Here is a 20,552-nt window from a genome sequence, read left to right as displayed (position 1 = left end):
TTCCCCTACGTATCACAATGACTAATGCCACCTACACCAAGCTTCTCAAGAATCGTTTGAAGCCAGCGATACGAATAAAGCGAAGGAGATTGCTGCGTGTAGGTGTTTTACTTCAACATGATAACGCCCATCCTCGTGCAAACATGCAAACTATCGACGATCTACGCTTTAAATGCTTACGACATCCGCCATAGTCGCTAGATTTCTTACCATTGTCATAAACTCATTTATTCATCATTTTGGCAATATGCAGTTCAAGCAGTTTAATTCTCTTTTTAATTTAAAAGGACTAGCACATCCTAGCAGACGACGTTACTATGTGTGTGTGTTCTCTCACTCAACGGATGCATGTGGGTGGCGTGACCTTGATCAGCACTTCTTCAGCCAATCACAGCTCTGTCCGCTCTTACGTCACTCAACGCGTGAAACCCACGCGAACAGCGAGAGCTGAAGAGATTTAGAGGGAGACAACTTACTTGGCGCCGAACATCCGAAGACAAGACAAACTATTTTACACTGCTGCGAAATTCTTTATGTAGTCATGTTATTGGCATAATTGTATCAACGTATATTTCGTAAGAAAAGGAACATCTACAATTAGTATTATCCTATTTACCTTTCCATTATGTAAGACGATGTAAGTATATTATAACCATTAAAATTTTTGAATCTATTTTTGAGTGTTCACTGCGATTGTGCATGTCATTGTCTTACGCCTCGTGGCATTTCGTTTGAGTGCATGGCGCGGAAATTATTTTCACTTATCGTTTGCGGAATTTATTATCTTTTGAAATATATGATGCTGAATCTTCTGCCTTTATAAAAAGTTGTACGTAGAATTTTTGCTTAGGTGTAGTTGGCGTTGAAAGGAGTTTTCTTAGGATAACTTGTTTCATCGTCAACGATCGAGCAAACGTCCTATTTACGACTATATAATATAATGTTTGCTCTATTTGGACCACCATCCTATGGAGTAAACGTTATAAAATGGTGCCGGGATAAATGTGTCGAAGCAGGAACCTTTCTTTTTGTATAAATGTTCAGTTTTTGTGTTTATGAACATAGGCCTAGGTATTCTTGATGTTCCAAAACTTGCTGCGTAATTTTTGCCGTCATCTCAGGAGATCACCAAGTACATGAAATTCGTGTCATTGTATCCTTATTCATTGCATTCATCCTTGCATATTGAAGCCTAAATCCTGTCTAAATTAGAGTATTAACATTTTTTTAATTATTTGTACTCTTTGATTTTTGCAGAAATTAGTCAACTATTTGTGTTAGTAAGTTTGTTATACTTGCAACATCATGGCTGAGGGTGATCTTAGAACAGTTCTCTTATCTATGCAAAGGGAACTGAGTGCATCAATTAACGAAATTAGAGAAAGCCAAAACGAATTGAGTGATAATCAAAAACGTGTGAGTGAAAGTGTTGAGGCGATAAATGTAAACCAACAGAAAATGAAAGATGATTTGTCAGGTGAAATTAATAATGTGAATGTTACCATGCAGAGTGAAATTAAAAATTTGAATGCGTGTATTAGTGCAGTGCGGCAGGAATTGATAGAGCAAATTGAAGCTGTCGAATCCAAGTGTTTTAACACGAGTGAGGATATACGTAGAAGTGTACGTGAATTAGCAGATGCAGTGTACGATGTACGGGGCACAGTTGAAGAAAATACGCGCCAAGTAAATGACCAACGACGTCAATTAAGTGAATGTTGCAATAAAGTGGATGATTACGAGAAAAGGTTGCGTTTGGTCGAAAGTCTCGACAAGTACCGCGAAAGTAGAATTCAGAAGTGCGAGACTAAACAAAGTGAATACGGTATGGCAGTGCAAGAGTGTATTCAAGTGTGCCACGAACAGAGTAAATTTAACCAGCAGTGTTTTGAAACATGTCTTCGCGCCAGTGAGTTAAGTGAACAAACCAAGCAAGATGTGGAACGATTATCAGAGCGTGTGCAACGTATAGAATTAGCAAATGAGCACCATGATACTGGAAGTAATATGTCACAAAGAAACACAGGTTCCGTGCACAGTGTGAAGCGCGAGAGGAAATCAAGCAGTGAGTCTCAAACGGCGTCTGATACAGAGGTGGAAAGTGACGTAATAAGGAGAACCGTGTCAAGAATCAAAACCGAAAGAAAGAGTCCGCATATTAAGCGTGCAAGAAACAGTGAAGTGAATGCAAGGCGTTGTTCATTGCGATTAGCAGACATTAAGCAACTCTCTACATTTTTAGGTGATATGATGAAAGAAAGTGCAAGTGCATTTTTAGAAAATTTTGGTAGAGAAATGTCGTTCGCCGGAGTGCCTCAAAGCGAATATTTGACGATCATGCCATTGATTCTTAAAGACAGTGCACTTAAGTGGTACGATTTACACGGTAAGAATTGTCAAACTTTTCAAGAATTTGTGGTAGAGTTTCAGAATGCATTTGAGACTCCTTTAGTGAAAGCCACACATCTGCGTAACTTTCGTTCTATTCCGTTTGACCCAAAACGTTATAGTAGTGTTGTTGATTTTGTAACAGAGCGCTTTAGTCAAATTCAAGCTCTGGAAGAGTATGAAAATCCAACCATTACGTTGTCACACATCATCACTCTCCTGCCCAAGCGGTACCAATTAGCTATGATGGGCTCTATGCCTGATAACATAAATCAGTTCCTTGCGAGTGTGCAGTCCATTGAAGGATTGTCAGGAATTACTAATATGTACGACAATCAGCGTAATAAGCAGAAACAGCAAGGTGGGTGCCGGTGTTAGTGTGAATAATGTGAAAGTAGAACACGGTAGCGAAGTGAGCAGTGATAATAGTGCGCGTCCGAATTTCAAACAGGGATGGAAAAGGAAATTTCATAGACGTGGACGGCGAGGTAATTTTAACAGAAATAATAACTCGAACGGTGGTAATCAGTCGCAAAGCAATGGCCGACAAAACACGAGTGCAAATGAAAATCGAAATGAAACGCAAGGTGCAAGGGCAAACGAAAATCAAAGTAGTGCGTCGACTCCCCAAGGTAGTCCGAATCAAAATAATAATTGGTTTCCTACGTTTAATAGAGGTCCTAATGTGAACAGTGGGAATAATCAGCAAAGACAGTTCACTTACCAATAGAGTGGGTTTTATCCGCAGAGTTCTGTGCCTTTAAACTAGTAGCGCCCTCCCACTTGGACGCAAAGGGGAGGGATTTCAATAGTGTAAACCGGATTACTTTTCCACATATGTGCAACAAGGAAGATTTGCAGGCAGAAGATGATATAAATAACGATAATGAAGAGGAAGTGATCAAATGCGAATTAGGCCATAATACAATGAGAGTAAAAGTTTTGTTAAACGATCAACCCAAAATCTGTCTGTTAGATAGTGGATCAGAACTGTGCCTATTACGATACAATATTTTTCGAGAAGTAACAAAGTGTGTAGCGAATGTGCATTTGCAGAAAGGAGAGCATATCGTTTTGTGCGATTTTCTAGGAAGAAAGAAAAAAAAAACGTGAAAGGAAAGGTTATTTTACCGGTACGAATTGAAAATGTGGAAGTGCCAGTTGAATTTCTTGTGTTACCAGAACTGCATGAAGACGTAATACTCGGTGCAAACTTTCTTGAGAAATTAAACAGTGTCATCGATTTTAAGCGAAGTAACTTGCGTGTTGAATTTCAAGGAATTAGTGGTGAAGTGCCTTTAATACAGAGAAATAGTGAAAATGTCATTGTAGCTAATGTAAGTGAAGTTAAGTGCCAGGTAGCCCCTATTGTTGTGTTGTCCGAGATAAAGGACCTTAATGAGTTTTATGCGAGAACGGTGAATGTGTTCCGCAGTGGGTGCACCGAGCCTTTAGAGAAAAATGAAGCTAGTGACTTAGTGGAGGACTTCCCACCGGATCTATATTTCACAGTAGATGAAATAAGGGATGCAGTTACACGCGCTACGCTGTTTAGTGAAAACGAGAAAGAAGAATTATTTCAGTTGTTAATGAAACATAGAAAAGTGTTCGCCCGTTTTCCTGGCCTGTGTAATAAATTTCAGTACCGATTAGAAGTGAATACAAATGAACCCATTGTTGCTCGTCCTTACGATATTCCGCACAAATATCAGGAAGGAGTGCGTGAAGAGATCCGAAAATTGTTAAAGTGGGGTGTAATTAGACCTAGTTCGTCACGTCATCTGCTACCTTTGCATATAGTGTTAGAAAAGAGAAGAAAGTTGAACACTATTGGATCCCAACGAACGAAGACTAGTTTATTAACGTTCCCAAGGAAATCAAGAAGAAAGCAAACGAAGATTGCGTGGTGCAAGCGAAAGAAGAAAAAGAAGACGCTGAATAGTGAAATTACCGAACATTTTCGTCGATATGTCTTGTGGGATATACGACATGGTTATTTAGATGAGCGAAAGTTGTTGAGTTTATTAGAGAAATATTACCATTAGCATTTCGAAGAAGTCAATTTGAATTTAGAGATATGTTAGGAGTTATTAGAGTAATATACACATTTATTAGAGTATTCCTTTTGTTGTTATTGGAACAACATTGAAGTTTTCCCTTAAAACCTACGACCACATTTCGCCATGAATTTCATGTGCATCGTTTTCCTTTTGTCTTCTATAAAACTCTATGGGGTTTCCTTAGTATAACTTGTTTTTGTAACCACATCTCTGTGTGTCTTCGTGGTCGTACTTATAGTGGGTAGGTTTATATGGTTTTTGTGGGTTGGCTCTTCTTCATTTAGTCGTCAGACCATCCCTAAGATGGATACAGGTTGGCATCTGTAGACATCCGACTTTGCCTCAAAATAATTCTCCATCATTCGAGTTTATATTGGTTTATTTCTCTCTTCATTTTAGTATTCATGTAACAGTCATCATAAAGGTTATATCTATAGGCTTATTATAGTATCTATATATTTTATTCAGCATCATGTCCTATATAGGTATATTTCAATATTAATTTATCGTGTACCATGTACTTATTCGATGAAGTTGCACGAAGGCGTTGAGGATTGAGACGTGCTTGTCGTGGTTGATACTCATGAAGGGATTTGAAAAAAAAAAAAAAAAAAGAGAGAAAGAAAGAAGAAATACTTACATTTTCTTTGTTAATCCATCCCAAGTCAACTTCCTTTTAACCATAATTATATTATTTTAACCTTATTATAATAATTACATGTAGCATGTAAGGAACATACGCTTGATATACATACATGAAGAATACAACACAAAGAAGAACACACGTAGGTCTAAACAATAAGAAGAACACACATCCTATTCACTCCCACTTAACATGAATGCAGCAGTAGTAAGTGCAACATATTTTAAGTTAAAAAAAAAAAAAGGAAGATGCAAATTATACGTTGAATAAATTTATACGCATTAAGTTACAGTATTCCATGCATCTTCATATCGGCGCCGAATTTTGGAAAATAGTCCTGTGTCATAAAAAGGACTATAGCCTGCAGAAACCTTCTAGAAATTCCACCGATGGACCTAGCCCTATCCAATGGGAAGAGGATAGGAGCAGAAGATTTAATTGCTGAGTGTTCATTCAATGGGAAGAGAATGAACGAAGAGGATGGCCTATGGACTGGACATTGTTCTGGAGCATGGTGTAGATTGTGAATAGTGGACAACTTGGACAGTGTGACGTGTGCAGATAGTAAAAGTATAAACAGTGTGTTATAACTGAACAGTGAAGTGTTGTTATTCGAACTGAAAAATATATATCTATATTCATTTTAATATTCATTTTTTTTATGTTCAATTAATTGCAAAGGTGAAAGTGTTTCTAAAAGTTGAAATTAATTCATTGCTTGAAGTTTTTCTCATTTTATTCATATTATTTGCAATATTTTAGTGTATGTGTTAATTATTCAATTTCCATAAGTATTAAGTGAGCTTATCTTTAAATTCTCATGACTATAATGAATATATTTCTATACATTTATTGATATATTACATATTTATGGACTGAATAAACATTTTATATAGTCGTGATTGCAGCAGTAAGTGAAGTGAAGTGTTTGTGTGAACTGTAACTCAACCAATGTGTACGTCAAAACTTTATACAGTGTGTCCTCGTCATACGCAGACACAAACTATCAGTGTTGCCAGGGTTCTTAGGATAAACGTATCTCATCAGAACTTTATTAAATACCTATCAGCTGTTCGGGTGCCATTTGTCATAAACTCATTTATTCATCATTTTGGCAATATGCAGTTCAAGCAGTTTAATTCTCTTTTTAATTTAAAAGGACTAGCACATCCTAGCAGACGACGTTACTATGTGTGTGTGTTCTCTCACTCAGCGGATGCATGTGGGTGGCGTGACCACTTCTTCAGCCAATCACAGCTCTGTCCGCTCTTACGTCACTCAACGCGTGAAACCCACGCGAACAGCGAGAGCTGAAGAGATTTAGCGGGAGACAACTTACTTGGCGCCGAACATCCGAAGACAAGACAAACTATTTTACACTGCTGCGAAATTCTTTATGTAGTCATGTTATTGGCATAATTGTATCAACGTATATTTCGTAAGAAAAGGAACATCTACAATTAGTATTATCCTATTTACCTTTCCATTATGTAAGACGATGTAAGTATATTATAACCATTAAAATTTTTGAATCTATTTTTGAGTGTTCACTGCGATTGTGCATGTCATTGTCTTACGCCTCGTGGCATTTCGTTTGAGTGCATGGTGCGGAAATTATTTTCACTTATCATTTGCGGAATTTATTATCTTTTGAAATATATGATGCTGAATCTTCTGCCTTTATAAAAAGTTGTACGTAGAATTTTTGCTTAGGTGTAGTTGGCGTTGAAAGGAGTTTTCTTAGGATAACTTGTTTCATCGTCAACGCTCGAGCAAACGTCCTATTTACGACTATATAATATAATGTTTGCTCTATTTGGACCACCATCCTATGGAGTAAACGTTATACCATCAGATTTCCACATCTTTTTTCCATTACAGAAGCCCCTTGGAGCGCACAAGTTCAAATCTGATGAATACACCGAATTGGCGGTGTACGAGTGGTTACAGCGTCAACCAAAAGAATTTTTCTTACGCAGTATTGAAGTATTTCCTATCCGATAGACTACGTGTGTTGAACTGGAAGGGGACTATATAGCAAAATGATGTACTCCCTGCAGTAAAATAGTGAAAAAAAAAAAAAAAATACTTGGGATTTACATTTGATTCCTCAATAAATGAACTGATTGACTAATTGGAATTCCTTTTCAGTACCGATATTGAGATAAGGTCTAGTCTTTAAACAAGGATTCAAATCATTACCCTGTCTGGAGGTTTCTATCCTTACTGGGGATGGACTCTCGACTCATATGTACAGAAAACACGACGCCAGTGAATAGAATTATGATAATCCACTAAACAGAATCATTAATCACTGTTAATTCACTGCTAGATAAGATCTTTCCAATTTTTCTCTTCAACCATACATCTTGGACATGTCACTTTGCAATGTTTCTTCATTTCGTTACATTGACATGTTTGATGACTAAGGGGCGTAAGTGTTTCGGGATACTCCCGTTTTCTCCCACTTACTCATTTCACCAATTTATCCATCATCGTTCACTTGCTTTAATCATCGCTCCATTATGATAAAGGGCATAACGTGGAACGTTAAACTCAAAGATTTAATTTCAAAAATTTTGAAGAATTGTTGTTGATTTGTTGATTTTAGTTTAGCGTCCCTTTCAGCAGCGAGGCTATATGAGACGTGGACCTACTGATTAACGTGGAATCCGAACCACATGAGCTCCCACCGGGAATCGAACCCGGGTCTCCCACGCCAAAAAATTTTGAAGAATATTTGGAGATGGAATGATTGGACACATTATGAGACATGGAAGAATTACCGTATGGCTGGAATGGCAAAAGAAAAATACCTAAAGGAAGGCCGCAACTGATATCTACGAACCAAATAATGTAAGACGTAAGGTTAAAAAAAAAAAAAAAAAATGAAAATGAAAAGTCTAGCTCAGGATAAGGATGAGTGGAAAGCTGTGTTCAAATCAATCGAAAGATTGCTGACCTAAGAAGACGGAATAACAATATTGTTAAATAAGGTATTTTATAGTAAAGGAATACCTGAAATCATTGAAGATATACCACTGGCTTACAGGTGATCCCATTGATCGCTCATGGTAACTGGGTCCCACGTTCACAAATGACACTAAGTTCTTCTTGTCTGGATGCTGGGGGTCGGTGATATGACATACAACTCCACACAGATCATAGATCACTGTTTGCGTTACTTCAGATACTGTTTCTTCCTGAAACAGAAAAAAAAGTTAGGATGAACGAAAACTAAACAAAGCACTTAACACGTAACTTCGATTTACTGATGACTAATGATTTTACCGATTTCGGAAAATCATAATAATATGACTAATGACTTTACTAACTTCGAAAATTTGACACTAGAGAGTATGATTATTGACTCAGAAATTTTATACATATTATACATATATATATATATATATATATATATATATATATATATATATATATATATATATATATATATATATATATATATATATATATACGTATATATAATATAAATAAAGTGAGTTCGTTTGTCTGTCTGTATGCAGCCTGGGGACACCAAATTTTGGTCACGAGTACCTTGGTCCAGGGCCCAGACCAAGACAGTTTTTTTTTTTTAATTCGCACCTGAGGGGTTTCAGCGAAGCGTTTACCGGGACATGTAAAAGTAGTAGATAATGACCGACATTAGTATCGAATTTATAGTTTTCGCGATGGCTGAGGTCAATAGTGAAACTCCGACCGCATTAACTTCCAAATTCGCCTCATTCGGCTGCGGGCCGGGGGTCACCATGGGGGGGGGGGGGGTACAGAGACATGTAAAAAATAATGCAAAATGAACGATATTAGTGTCAAATCCATCGTTTTCGCGGTCGTTGAGATCACTGTATGCGCGCCGGAGTTTACTTGCGAGCGAAGGGGGGATTACCGAGACATGTAAAAGTAATCCAAAATGACTGATATTAGTGTCAAATCCATAGTTTTCGCGGTCGCTAAGATGAATGGTGATACTCTCACAAACTAAAACAACAACCAAATTAGAAATAAATAATAATACAGTTTAGACAAAATGAATTACAAAATTTAAAGAGGAAGACAAGAAAAGCGAGAAAATTATACCGAATACTATAGATAATAATCTAAGAGAGAGAAGGTTAAAGAAGTACAGAAATTTAAAACAAAACTATCAAAATAAAATAACGTAAAGTAGCTGGCAATATTATATTGAAAAAAAAATTGAATATAGATCCATGGGGAGAGCAAAAAAATAAAAACACCTACCACTCTTTCAACTTTCAGTAAACAGGACGGGACGTACACAAAAAACTGGAAGGAAACAGTGGAATAGTTGATGAACTTCTTGCTGGCAAAGGACGATCAGCGGGAAGACAATGAAACACAGACACAACTACGAAATTTAATGACAGTGACTCCAATAAAAGATAAAAATGAAGTTAGAAATGAAGAAATAATAAATCACATTAAAAGCTTAAAAAATAAAAAAGGCACCGGGTCCAGACTGCATAAAACTAGAAATCTACAAGAAAAACGCGGATAAGTGGGCACCATACTTGTCAAAGCTGTTTAATCTGTGTTTTGAAAAAGGAAAAATACCCAGAAGATGTAAACAGGCTAACTTAGTAATTTTTAAGAAATCTGACGATAAAAAAGATGACGATTCGAAATTCTATCCACCTGTATTTATAATAAATATTATAAAACAAACTGTTTGAAAGAACAATAAACGGAAAGGATTAATGGACGAGAGTTTTAGAAAATGACATTACAGGAAATAACACAGAAACAACTATTAAAAGAATGATAGATCTGATAGAAGAAGGAAAAGTAGAAAAATATCAAGTAGTGATTTACGCTGACATAGTGGAGCATTTGATAATTTATAATGGCCAGCTTTCTTCAACGAATTAAAAACAAATACAAGCACCGGGAGAAACCATTAAAACAATAAGCACAAAAGGCTGCCCACAAGGCTCGATACTCGGGCCCTTAATGTGGGATGTTACACTACAACCATGTTTAAATCACCTAAATAATATGCAAGAAACAATCGGTGTTGTGGGTTATGCTGATGATCTGGCAGTTGTATTTTCAGCATCATCAAGAAATGAAATAGAAAGAAAAGGGCAAATAATATTAACAAAATTAGATAATTGGTGCAAAGAAAATAAGTTAAATTTATCAGCAAGTAAAACTAAATATACGGTCTTTGGTCAAATTTTAAAGAGGAATCCAAAAATAAAAATTAATGATACAAAAATTGAACATGTAAATGAATTCAAGTGTCTTGAAGTATGGATCGATGAAAAGTTAAACTTTACTAAACATATAACAGAAATAACAGAAAAAGCAAAAAAGGTAGTCAACAAATTACTAAGTTGCAACAAAGGACTTTAAATTGGGCAAGAAGATTTTTAAGTTATATAATAAGACAATTTTAATGGCAATCTGACAGTACTGCGTGGGCATATGGGGACCAAGGGCGGCGATCCTGGGGGAAGACACCCCCAAAACTCATGTGGCACCCCTATTGTATTTATGAATATATAATATTTGGCATAATTTGAGTGCAATTTGTCTTAAAATCCTCATATACTGTATATACCTTCTGCATCTGAATGCCTCCCCCTCCCTCCAAATTTACAGAGAAATCAGCGCTCTTGATGGGGACACCGAATTTTTATGAATATTAAACTAAAAGAAACCTTGACAAGAGTGCAGAGACTTATTTTAATAAGGATAAATACATAATAAAGACAATCCCAGCCGAAGTACTACAATTACTCACATATGAAGATCCGATACACCTTGAAATATTAAGAAAATGTATCAAGACCTGGACCCAAAATAAAGATATGACGAAGATAGTAGAAATCACAGGAGAAATACTAAGCTTCGATGAAGATATTGAAAGAATCATCCAAACAAAATGGGAAGAAGAATGGAAAAATTCCAAGAAAGGTGCCAGGACTAGAAATATCATACCAGATTTAAAAACAAGAGAAAGGATGGGAAATATACGTAAGGAGGTGATAGAATATATATCAGGACATGGACCATATATCTCAAAACGCATTTTAAAAGATTAAACTTAAGAAACGACGATAAATGCTTTTGTGGTGATCTTCATATTTAGGAGCATGTTTTCTGGTCTTGTGACACATATGTAACAAACGATACAATAAAAGAAATACGGAATGAATTGAAACAAGACGGCATAAAAACGATAACAGAAGTACAAAAGCTAGAAAAATTTAGTATTCCGGCTAGACATGTTTTAGAAAACATTTGGAAAGAAAGACAAGAAGAAAGAAGAAAATAAATTTTGTGATACACTAAAAATAAAGATAAAATTAAAGAAATTTGGTATCAAATAAAAAAAATCAGCTCTGAGGAAGCCAAGAGCTAGAAAACTCTTAAGTGTAATGTTTAGTGTTTTAGTGTTAGTGTAGTGTTGTAGTGCAGAATGTGTAGTGTTTGTGTTCTGTCAAGAGGCCAAATCCAAGTTTAGATAAAAAGTAAATACACAATAAAGATAAGTAAATATGAGAAATTTCTTGGAAAATCTAGAGTACCGATTTCCTAACAAACGAGAAGGAAATTTTTGTGTTTTTACTATCATGACTACCATTTTCAATATCGCTTTTATATATTATATTGGTCATTTCTATTTTTAGTCTCTTTTCAGGTTTTATGTCTGTGATCGTGTCTGTAAATGTACTTTTGTAAAAGATAATAATAATAATAATTGTAATAAATATAAAGAGTAGATTTAAAAAAAAAAAAGGAAGAAAATAAGGCATGGTTTATATAATTAGGTACCATGCCATAAAACAGAGCTCACCTCAAATCTGCTAAGGACGAAAGCCGAATAGCAGAGAGAGAGAAAAATGAAATAAAAGAGTATATGAGAGAGAGAAAAAGGCAGAAGCAAGTTGCGACTGCCCTATAATAAGACCGTAAGAAATCGACCAAAGCAGGCGAAAGTGGAGGCTTGTGCTTAAAAGAAACCTCCCACAGGCGTTGACTTTCAAATACAGCCCCCATGCGAAGAATGGGTATTTCAGCTAGTATATATATATATATATATAGTAAGGTTAATGATTTAATTAACTTTAAAAAAAATATGATATTAGAGTTGATGACTTAAATAACACACAAAAAAAAAATTGACACTACAGTTCGCAGTGTGGTGGATGAAATTCAGGGTGCACAATCCAAGAAATAAATAATTGAATGTCCAAGAAATAAATAAATAAGAAAATATCGTTGCAATCTATAACAGACGATGCAAAACTTTCTGTTGATTTGGCACGGAATAGCCCTTATTCTTCCATTGAAACCAGCAGAAGTAGAAACTAGTATAACTTCCACTTTCAATATTGATTGTATAGAACAAAAACTTTAAGAGTACGGCGGTTAACTTCAGAGTAACAATGTATCGAATATGCATAAAATAAAAATGCATTTTTTTATTTTAAATCAATATACCAACCAACTTCAATTTAGAAGTAAATTCTAAATCTTTTAGTTTTTAATTCTTAAACTGTGAACTTTGGCTAGTTCCAAATTCCAAGTACGTCCCAATGTAAGTTCGTAAAAGCTCAGCCTTCTTAGAAACCTCCTCACTCTTTACATTTCTAGCCTGCGTTTTCAGATTTATTGGAATCTCCAGTTTCGTAACTAAATATATACGAACATGTCAGCTGTGACACACCGCCCGTGCCAGTTCGTTCCATTGGAACATACTGATTTCTACAGAAATAATATCTGGATGGAGCTGAGGAAAATAACTGGAAGCCAGAATCTTTCTTTGTAGACCAAGCAGCTTGATCACTTCGAAAAAACAAACCTTCATTTCTGGAAAGCTGAAGCAAGAAATTTCGAAGATCCGTCGACACGGAAAAGAAAAAAATCAACGAAACAAGAGAAGAGTCATCAACAGAATTTCAGAAAAGTGAAGAAACAAGAAATCCTGACGTCAGAGACCTTCGTCAGATTTCAAGATTACCCCGTTGTGAAGACGACGTGACTTCCCAAACAAGGTAGTGGAACCATCGAAAGATAGACCAATATGGAGATTCGAAATATCAGATGTTTGCAGAGAAGAATAGGCGGGGAGGGGGAGCGAAGTGAGAATTTCAAAGGAACAACATCGAGGTGTGTCGAGAGTTATGCTTCACGATGGAACACTAAAAGTCTAGATTTATCTTTGAGGTTATGTGGCATGACTAACTCTGGAAAACGCGGCATCGCATCAACTGTTCTCTTTTTCTATCTTTTCCTTCTAACGTGCAATTTCCTTCCTGAATTAATTTTGTGTCATTTCAATTTCAAAGCTATGCACGTACTTTATGAAATCTGACATGGGAAGGTCCCACAAGTTGTCGCTCAAATCTGATTGCCACATAGCAGATTTGATAGAGCATCATGAGAAATGAAAATGAGCAAAATTTAAGGTGCTGTGGACCAGAAGAATAGAAGCTATGGGGCTTCCAAATTTGAAAATGAAATGAAATCTTTGAGTTTTACGTCCCACGCTTATGCCGGTTAGGCTAAAGGAGACGGTGATGATGAGTAATGAATGAAATGGTGGAATGAAGAAAGTGGGAGGAAACGGGAGAACCGCGAGAAAACTCACGCACACGGTGTTTGTCCACCATAAAGTTCACTTGGCGGGGGCTGGGATCGAACCCGGGACCCCAAACACCAGAGTTGAACGCTCTACCACTGAGCCACCGCGGCCCCCGCTTCCAAATTTGAATATCCAAAAAAAAAGTAAATAAATAAAATAAAAAATAAAATAAAATAAATAAATAAATACAAAATAAAAATAAAAAAAAAATTATATCATGGAATTGTGAACGTTTACATAAATATCTTGAAAACCGTTAAAGCAATCAAAACCAAAGTTGCAGAATATAATGAGAACAAGATACCGTATCGAAAATCACAGTGTTGTCATAGGTAAAAGCAGTGTTGCGAACTCAGCATAAAAATATTTTGTTTCAAATAGCACCATACACAATTGTTTACAGATTTAAAATGCACTGCGGTTTACGGAGAGACTGTAATGTCTCGTCAGCATATCCCAAAATGGTGTCGAAAATTTGCGGCTGGTAAAGAAAACTTCACCGACAAGAAGCGCAGTGGCTGACAAAGCACGGCATCAACAGTTTTTTGAACACAACTAGCGCAGAGGAGCTCATTCAGGACAACAGGAGAATCACGTTACGGCATCTGATGGTAGAAGGAGCACCTAGAACGTCGTCGCTTCGTTTCAGACAAAGAAGTGAAACACTTCGAGACAACGTGGCTGAACCTGCAAGGAAAGGATTTTTACCAGGTGGGAATCTCAGGGTGTCTACTAAAATTCCAAAATGAAATTTCGTGACTTTTTCGTGACCTAACATTTTCAAGAGCGAATTTGGGTGCGAATTAGGCCGAATTTTCATCCATGCGATAGAAACGTACTTTGCTTGCGATTTGGTAGCGTCTAAAGCCGACCATAGACATTTTTGGTGGTGAATTTTGACGTTTTGTAGAACGAAAATTTCCAATCTATACTTACATTTGTAGTTTTAAAAAAATCGTGGCCCAAAACCTAAATTTCGTTGACTTTTTCGTGACTTTCATGACCGTTTTCTGACTCCGTGACTTTTTAAATGACATTCGTGACTTTCGTGACCGAAAGACACCTGGAATCTTCAAACTCATCCTACGATCTGACAAGTGCCTCAACCGATATGAAGACTATGTCGGAAAATAAACTAATGTATGCACTATCTGTTGGCTGTATTGGTTGTATGGAAAAAATATATACATGTTTCACTACAGGCTGTGTAACCTTACTTTTCGATCATCCCTCGTATCAAACCTAGCTTTCTTGGCCATCATAATTTTTCGATATACGTATCAGTAGTGGAGATGCCCATTAGAGAACATCTCGAAGGTCGTCTTCTAGGTTTATTTATGTTCACCCCATTTGGGCATGGAACGATATTTAAATTAATTTAATAATAATAATAATACACATAAAGACAGAGAAAATGGAAATACAATATAATTAATGACGTGATTACCTTTGCTTTCCCTTCTTCTTCGGGGTTTGTGTTCTTGTCTTTTTTTGCAGCAGCGGAAGAATCAGTTTGTGATATCTTTTTGATATTCACCATGCCATCACTCAGAAGATCAACCTGAATATGCAGTGGAAGCCATGAGTACGAAAAATAGAGATGACTGTTGGAGGCTGCGTTAAGGTTCCCTTCTGAAAATTACACAAATATTATATGAGACAAAAAAATCTATTTTGCTACATGGCACAATTAAATTACGAAGTAATTAACGTATTATGTAAGTAGAATAACATTACAACAGAAAGTTACAACATAATTCAATATAATAACTCATAATGTGGGAAAAAAATAAAGTCCCGTAGCTTAAAATACAATATGCAGGTTATATAGTTTATGTCAGACCAAATCTTACAGTTTCTGGAAAAATCAAGCTAACGCATACATTTCTTAAATACATGCAAATAATTTCTTCATAGTGTACCTACCTAATTAACAAAAATCTATCATTTTAAAGACCGACTCTCTAATCTATTGTGACTGGTAATGTATTAACACTTTGCATAATGACTTCAAAACGCGTAAGATATAATAGCTAAGCTAAGATGGCCCTTCGTGTCCAGGTTGTTAACCCGTGCGTCTTGTTTCCTTAGTGAGATACATGTTTCGGATACGAACCCAAGCAGTGGTTCGACTTAATTCATCAACATAGTCTCCTTCAAGAGAGATACATTCATTTCAAGGCTTCTCTAACATTTTGATGCCTTTTCTCTAGAAAAAATTATCTTCAGCCTCAAAATAGGCTTCAGTTTCGGCAACCATTTCTTTGCTGGAGTAAATATCTTTCCCTGGAGCATTCTTTTAAGGTCTGCAAACAGATAGTAGTCGCTCGGAGCCAGATCCCGAGAGTACGGTGGATAGGGAAGTAATTCAAAGTGTAATTCGTGCAATTTTGCCATTGTTGCAATAAACTTGTGACACGGTGCATGGTCTTGGTGAAAGAGCACTTTTTCTTTTCAATTTGGGGTCATTATTTTCGCTATTTCTTCCTTCAAGCACACCAATAATGCCATATAATATTCGTTATTGATGGTTCTTCCTTTCTCAAGGTCATCGATGAATAAAATACCGTTCGCATCCCAAAATACGGAGGCCAATACCTTACCAGCTGACATTTGCGTTTTTGTTTGGTTTGGGCAATCTTAGCTGGTTGCTGTCCACTCAGCTGATTGTCGATCTGATTCTGGAGTGTAGTGATGGATCTATATTTTATCCACTACCACATACCTTATGAAAAACTCCCTTTTATTGCGCTGAAACAGCTCCAAATAGTACTCTGAATCGTCGATGCATTGTTGTTTTTGGTTGACTGTTAGCAAACGCGGTATCCACCTCGAAACAGAGCTTTCTCATGAACAAATGTTCATGCAAAATGATAAACACACTGCCTTCTGATATCTTTAAATTGTCAGATATCTCACGCAACTTCATTTTACGATCGGCTAAAACTATTTTGTGGACTTTTTTATGTTTTGGAACAAGTGTCGAATTTGGGCGACCACTGCATTCAACATCATCGGTGTTGAAATGCCACATTTAAATTCAGAAACGTCTCTTCCATTCCGAATAACACTTGTCAAGCCATTGCTTCGTTTGAACGGCATTTTTTTTTTCTCAGTAAAAAGCAATGGTTTATCAATACACGAAATTAAGATTTTTCCATTGTTTTAAGAAGTACAAAAGTTGCGTCGCTAAAATCACTGTAACTTGTGAACTAAACGTCAGATTATTGTGAAACTGTGACACGTATCATTTGAAGGTTAATAGTTCCTAAACATAATATGGTTTTGTGAATAGTGGCGACATCTATCATCCTACGAACTTATTAAGTGAAGTGTTATATGTGCTTATCTAATTTTGTTCTAAATGACATTATTTTAATTATAGATTATGGTCTTTATCAATACTCAGAGAAAAGTAACTAAAATTTTTTACCTCCAGGTCTGCCACCATGCCAAAACCTACAACCTGGTCTCGCACAATTGGAACCATAACGACACATCTTTGTGTTGGCAGGAAGTTCACCAGGAGTCTGCTCTGCTACTTTCTGGATTATTAAGTCCATTTGCGTTTGCCAGAAAACTTTATCCTGGAACATGGGAAAATATACAAGATTATAACTTAATATAATTCATATGTAAAATATATGGTATGTTCATATAAGCATTTTAGAATTATGTTTAGTAAATTTAAAGTACTACAACAGACTGCCTATAATGTGAATGTGCAATTCCACCCGTCTGGTAATTTTCAAAATCCCTTCCCCCGAAAGGAATGAAAAGATATAACGGCGAACTGCTGACTGTTGTAACCCCTACGCTCACACAATGGCCGAAGATTTTTACATGCTACGTTTATTTTATAGTATTTTACGGTTTTTCAAACTTTCTTTTTTTACGGTAATGAAACAAAACGAAATATTTCAATTTTATGTCCGGTGCTCATGCTCTGGCGGCTAAAGAGAAGACAGATGATTTACTGGAAGTGAAAAAAAAAATGAAATGTTTGAGTTTTACGTCCCACGATTGTGCCGGCTATGCTAAAGGAGACGGTGATGATGAGAAATGAATGAAACGATGGAATGAAGAAAGTGGGAGGAAACGAGAGAACCCCGAGGAAACCCATGCACACGGTACTTGCCCACCACAAAGTTCACTTGGCGGGAGCGGGGTTTGAACCCGGGACCCCATGCACCAGAGGTGAACGCTCTACCACTGTCACCGCGATCCCCTTACTGAAAGAAAATGATTGTGAAAAAATTGATAGACTGCAAATATGAAAGGAAAGGGGAGATCCATGAACAAACTCACGGGACATGATGTTGTCCACCACAAACTTTTACGGCCTGAGATCGAATCAATAACTCTTCGCACCAGAGGAGAGGGATGAGCCACAGTACCATCTTATTTTACGGTAATTTCATCATCATAGCCAATCAAGCCCTATGGAGCCTTTTCATTTAAAAATTATATTTTAAAATTGCCTCCAAATATGATTTAATGCTGTCATATTCAAGTTTTCCACGTATAAACTTATGTCAGTATCTCAACGATTTAAGTTCGTAAATATTTATTTTAATTTAAGAAATTCCGAGATATTTATTTCGAATGAGGCGATCTTGGATTCGAATTAGTCCCAGAAGCGACAGTCCTATTAGCGACAGGAACTGTTATCTGTCTTATGAGCGACCGATTCATTTACATTGAGATGATGGAAGACGATATGATTCCACCTCGTAAAATATGTTTGCCTCTGGCGTTATTAGCGCCCGAACAACCTTGGTATGAAATATGTACGTGCCAGTGATACTGTTCGTCAAATATATTTTTCCTCTACTGTGAGTGTAAATAAAACTTATTTCAATTTTGAGTTAGATTTGACATAAAACATATCAAATAACTTAACGAGACAACAGGATATTTCCATGTAAAGTATATTCCTAAAGGTAAAACAATCCAAAGGGTAAACAAACTCTTTAAACTACTTTCCCCCCTATTGTAAGCTACTAAATAGTAAACTAATTGCTTAATTTGCTTTCCTCTCTTGTTTTGACTTATACATAAAAGCTTGTCGTGAAGCAATCTGAAATAATCCCTTATAACTAGACGAACTGTAAAGTCCTGCGAGAGATTTGTAACTTGTGTAATAATTTCTTCAAACACACCGTGTTTTTAGATTTCTTTGATATTCTCAAATGGTGAACACCTTTTTTCCATGGGCACCCGATGGGAAGGCAGGGGTCGCCTTCCCCCCTGGCTTACAAAAATTTATACGTAATATAGCAAACCACTATATTAAATACCAGATATACCAGATGTGATACAGCAACCATGGAGATGCCCCTCCCTAGAAAATTTTCTTCGGGCGCCCATACCTCTTTCTGATTTCTTTCTTATGTCATAAACATATTCAATCTAAACTTATGCTCCGTATCATTTTAACATGAAATTTTTAATTATATTAGCATCATAGACAAAGGCGGAGCTACTCTAAATATTTAGTTAGTTTTCCCCTTGTTAGAAATTAATTCATCATAGAAATTAATTCAAAAATATATTAGGAAAAACGTATAAAAGATTGTTAATATAATGAGAGCATTCTCACGTATTAAATTCAGGTAGAGCGAAATTTTTCATAATACATTTTGTTAGGTTCTAAATCACATTAGCATACAACAAGTTAAACAAGAGAGAACCTTATTTTCTTCCATTATCTTAGTATGAACGAATCTGTGACTCATAGAGCAGCTAATAGATCGAATCGGTCGCTCATAGGACAGTTAACAGTTCCTGTCGCTAATAGGACTGTCGCAAGTGGGAAGACACCATCTCATTATAATCTGCGTTATCGGGTTAAAATAAATTTAATTGTGATTTCATTATTATTAAAGACAAATATCTTCTTTCTTGTGAGTTAATGTTTTGTTTTGGGTCATATATGCTGTGGTATTTTAATTTCAGATCATCCTTTAGGCCGTTCTTGTATATGCTATTTGTTTTCGTCAGTCGATTTCCTTCTAACAACTTCCCCTCTATCTACTAGGTTTTTCTTTCTTTGTAAAATATTGAAAAAAAAAAGTAATCGAAGAAAGATCAATTTTCCGTCTGTCGCTTCCTTTCTTTACACGACTGGACCCTAATTACTACGATATTGTAATATCCTTTTATACTTGTGAACATCAACACGTTTTTTTTTATTTATTTATTTATAAAGAAAACCACGTGCTCTTCTACTGCAAGTTACTACATAAAACAAACGACAGAAATCATCGTCACTATCTCGTCATGTGACAAGAAAGGAATATCACAGTCACCACTTGTCAAAACAAGGTATAAAACTCCATGCAACGTCTCAATCGACATTAGCATAGAGAACATGTAAAGCACTATTCATTGAAAAGCGGTTCAACAGTATACGTTGAACAGTATCAGGATCGGTCCGAAACTATCAAAGACGCTACCACATATAATGTATATACAATTTATCGACCACCAATCTACTTGGGGAGTTCCCAAAAAATGAATAGGACGATGCCTTCATTTTGAGATTCATTTTCAGCATTTAGTTTCGACTGGTCAACTCCCCTCTCTCAACATTCCTAGAACTCTTACGAGATCTAACCTAACCCAAGCCTCGAAGTTTTCTAGAGCTTTAAGGCCTCCTGCTCACTAAGCTTGCCTAGAGCTTTGTAAAAACTCAACCATTCCCTTAGCTTGCGTGACGCTCTGAGAGATTCCTAACCGCAACCACCTAGCTTGCGTGGAGTTTTGTAGTTTCAATACCCGCCTAGCTTGCCTAGAGCTTTGCGGGACTCCAACCTCTTTTTGCTTG

General features: G+C 36.3%; 1 protein-coding gene across 3 annotated transcripts in view; it reads right to left on the bottom strand.

Annotated features, from left to right (window-relative positions):
- PAN2 (PAN2-PAN3 deadenylation complex catalytic subunit PAN2) overlaps nucleotides 1-20,552 on the bottom strand; it is a 127,309-nt gene that overhangs the window by 22,907 nt on the left and 83,850 nt on the right. For all 3 annotated transcript variants that reach the window (XM_081740457.1, XM_081740458.1, XM_081740456.1), the window contains exons 15-17: nucleotides 17,157-17,310; nucleotides 15,171-15,355; nucleotides 8,110-8,294 (exon numbers count right to left, since the gene is read on the bottom strand). In XM_081740457.1, coding sequence (XP_081596583.1) covers nucleotides 8,110-8,294; nucleotides 15,171-15,355; nucleotides 17,157-17,310 — 524 coding nt within the window. The remainder of the gene's footprint in view (nucleotides 1-8,109; nucleotides 8,295-15,170; nucleotides 15,356-17,156; nucleotides 17,311-20,552) is intronic.

This window comes from Thermobia domestica, chromosome 15, assembly GCF_964235325.1.
Source record: "Thermobia domestica chromosome 15, izTheDome1.hap1.1, whole genome shotgun sequence".
NCBI classification, from domain to species: Eukaryota; Metazoa; Arthropoda; class Insecta; order Zygentoma; family Lepismatidae; genus Thermobia; species Thermobia domestica.
The sequence above is the reverse complement of the archived record's forward strand: the minus strand, read 5'-3'. Positions and strand labels throughout refer to the sequence as shown.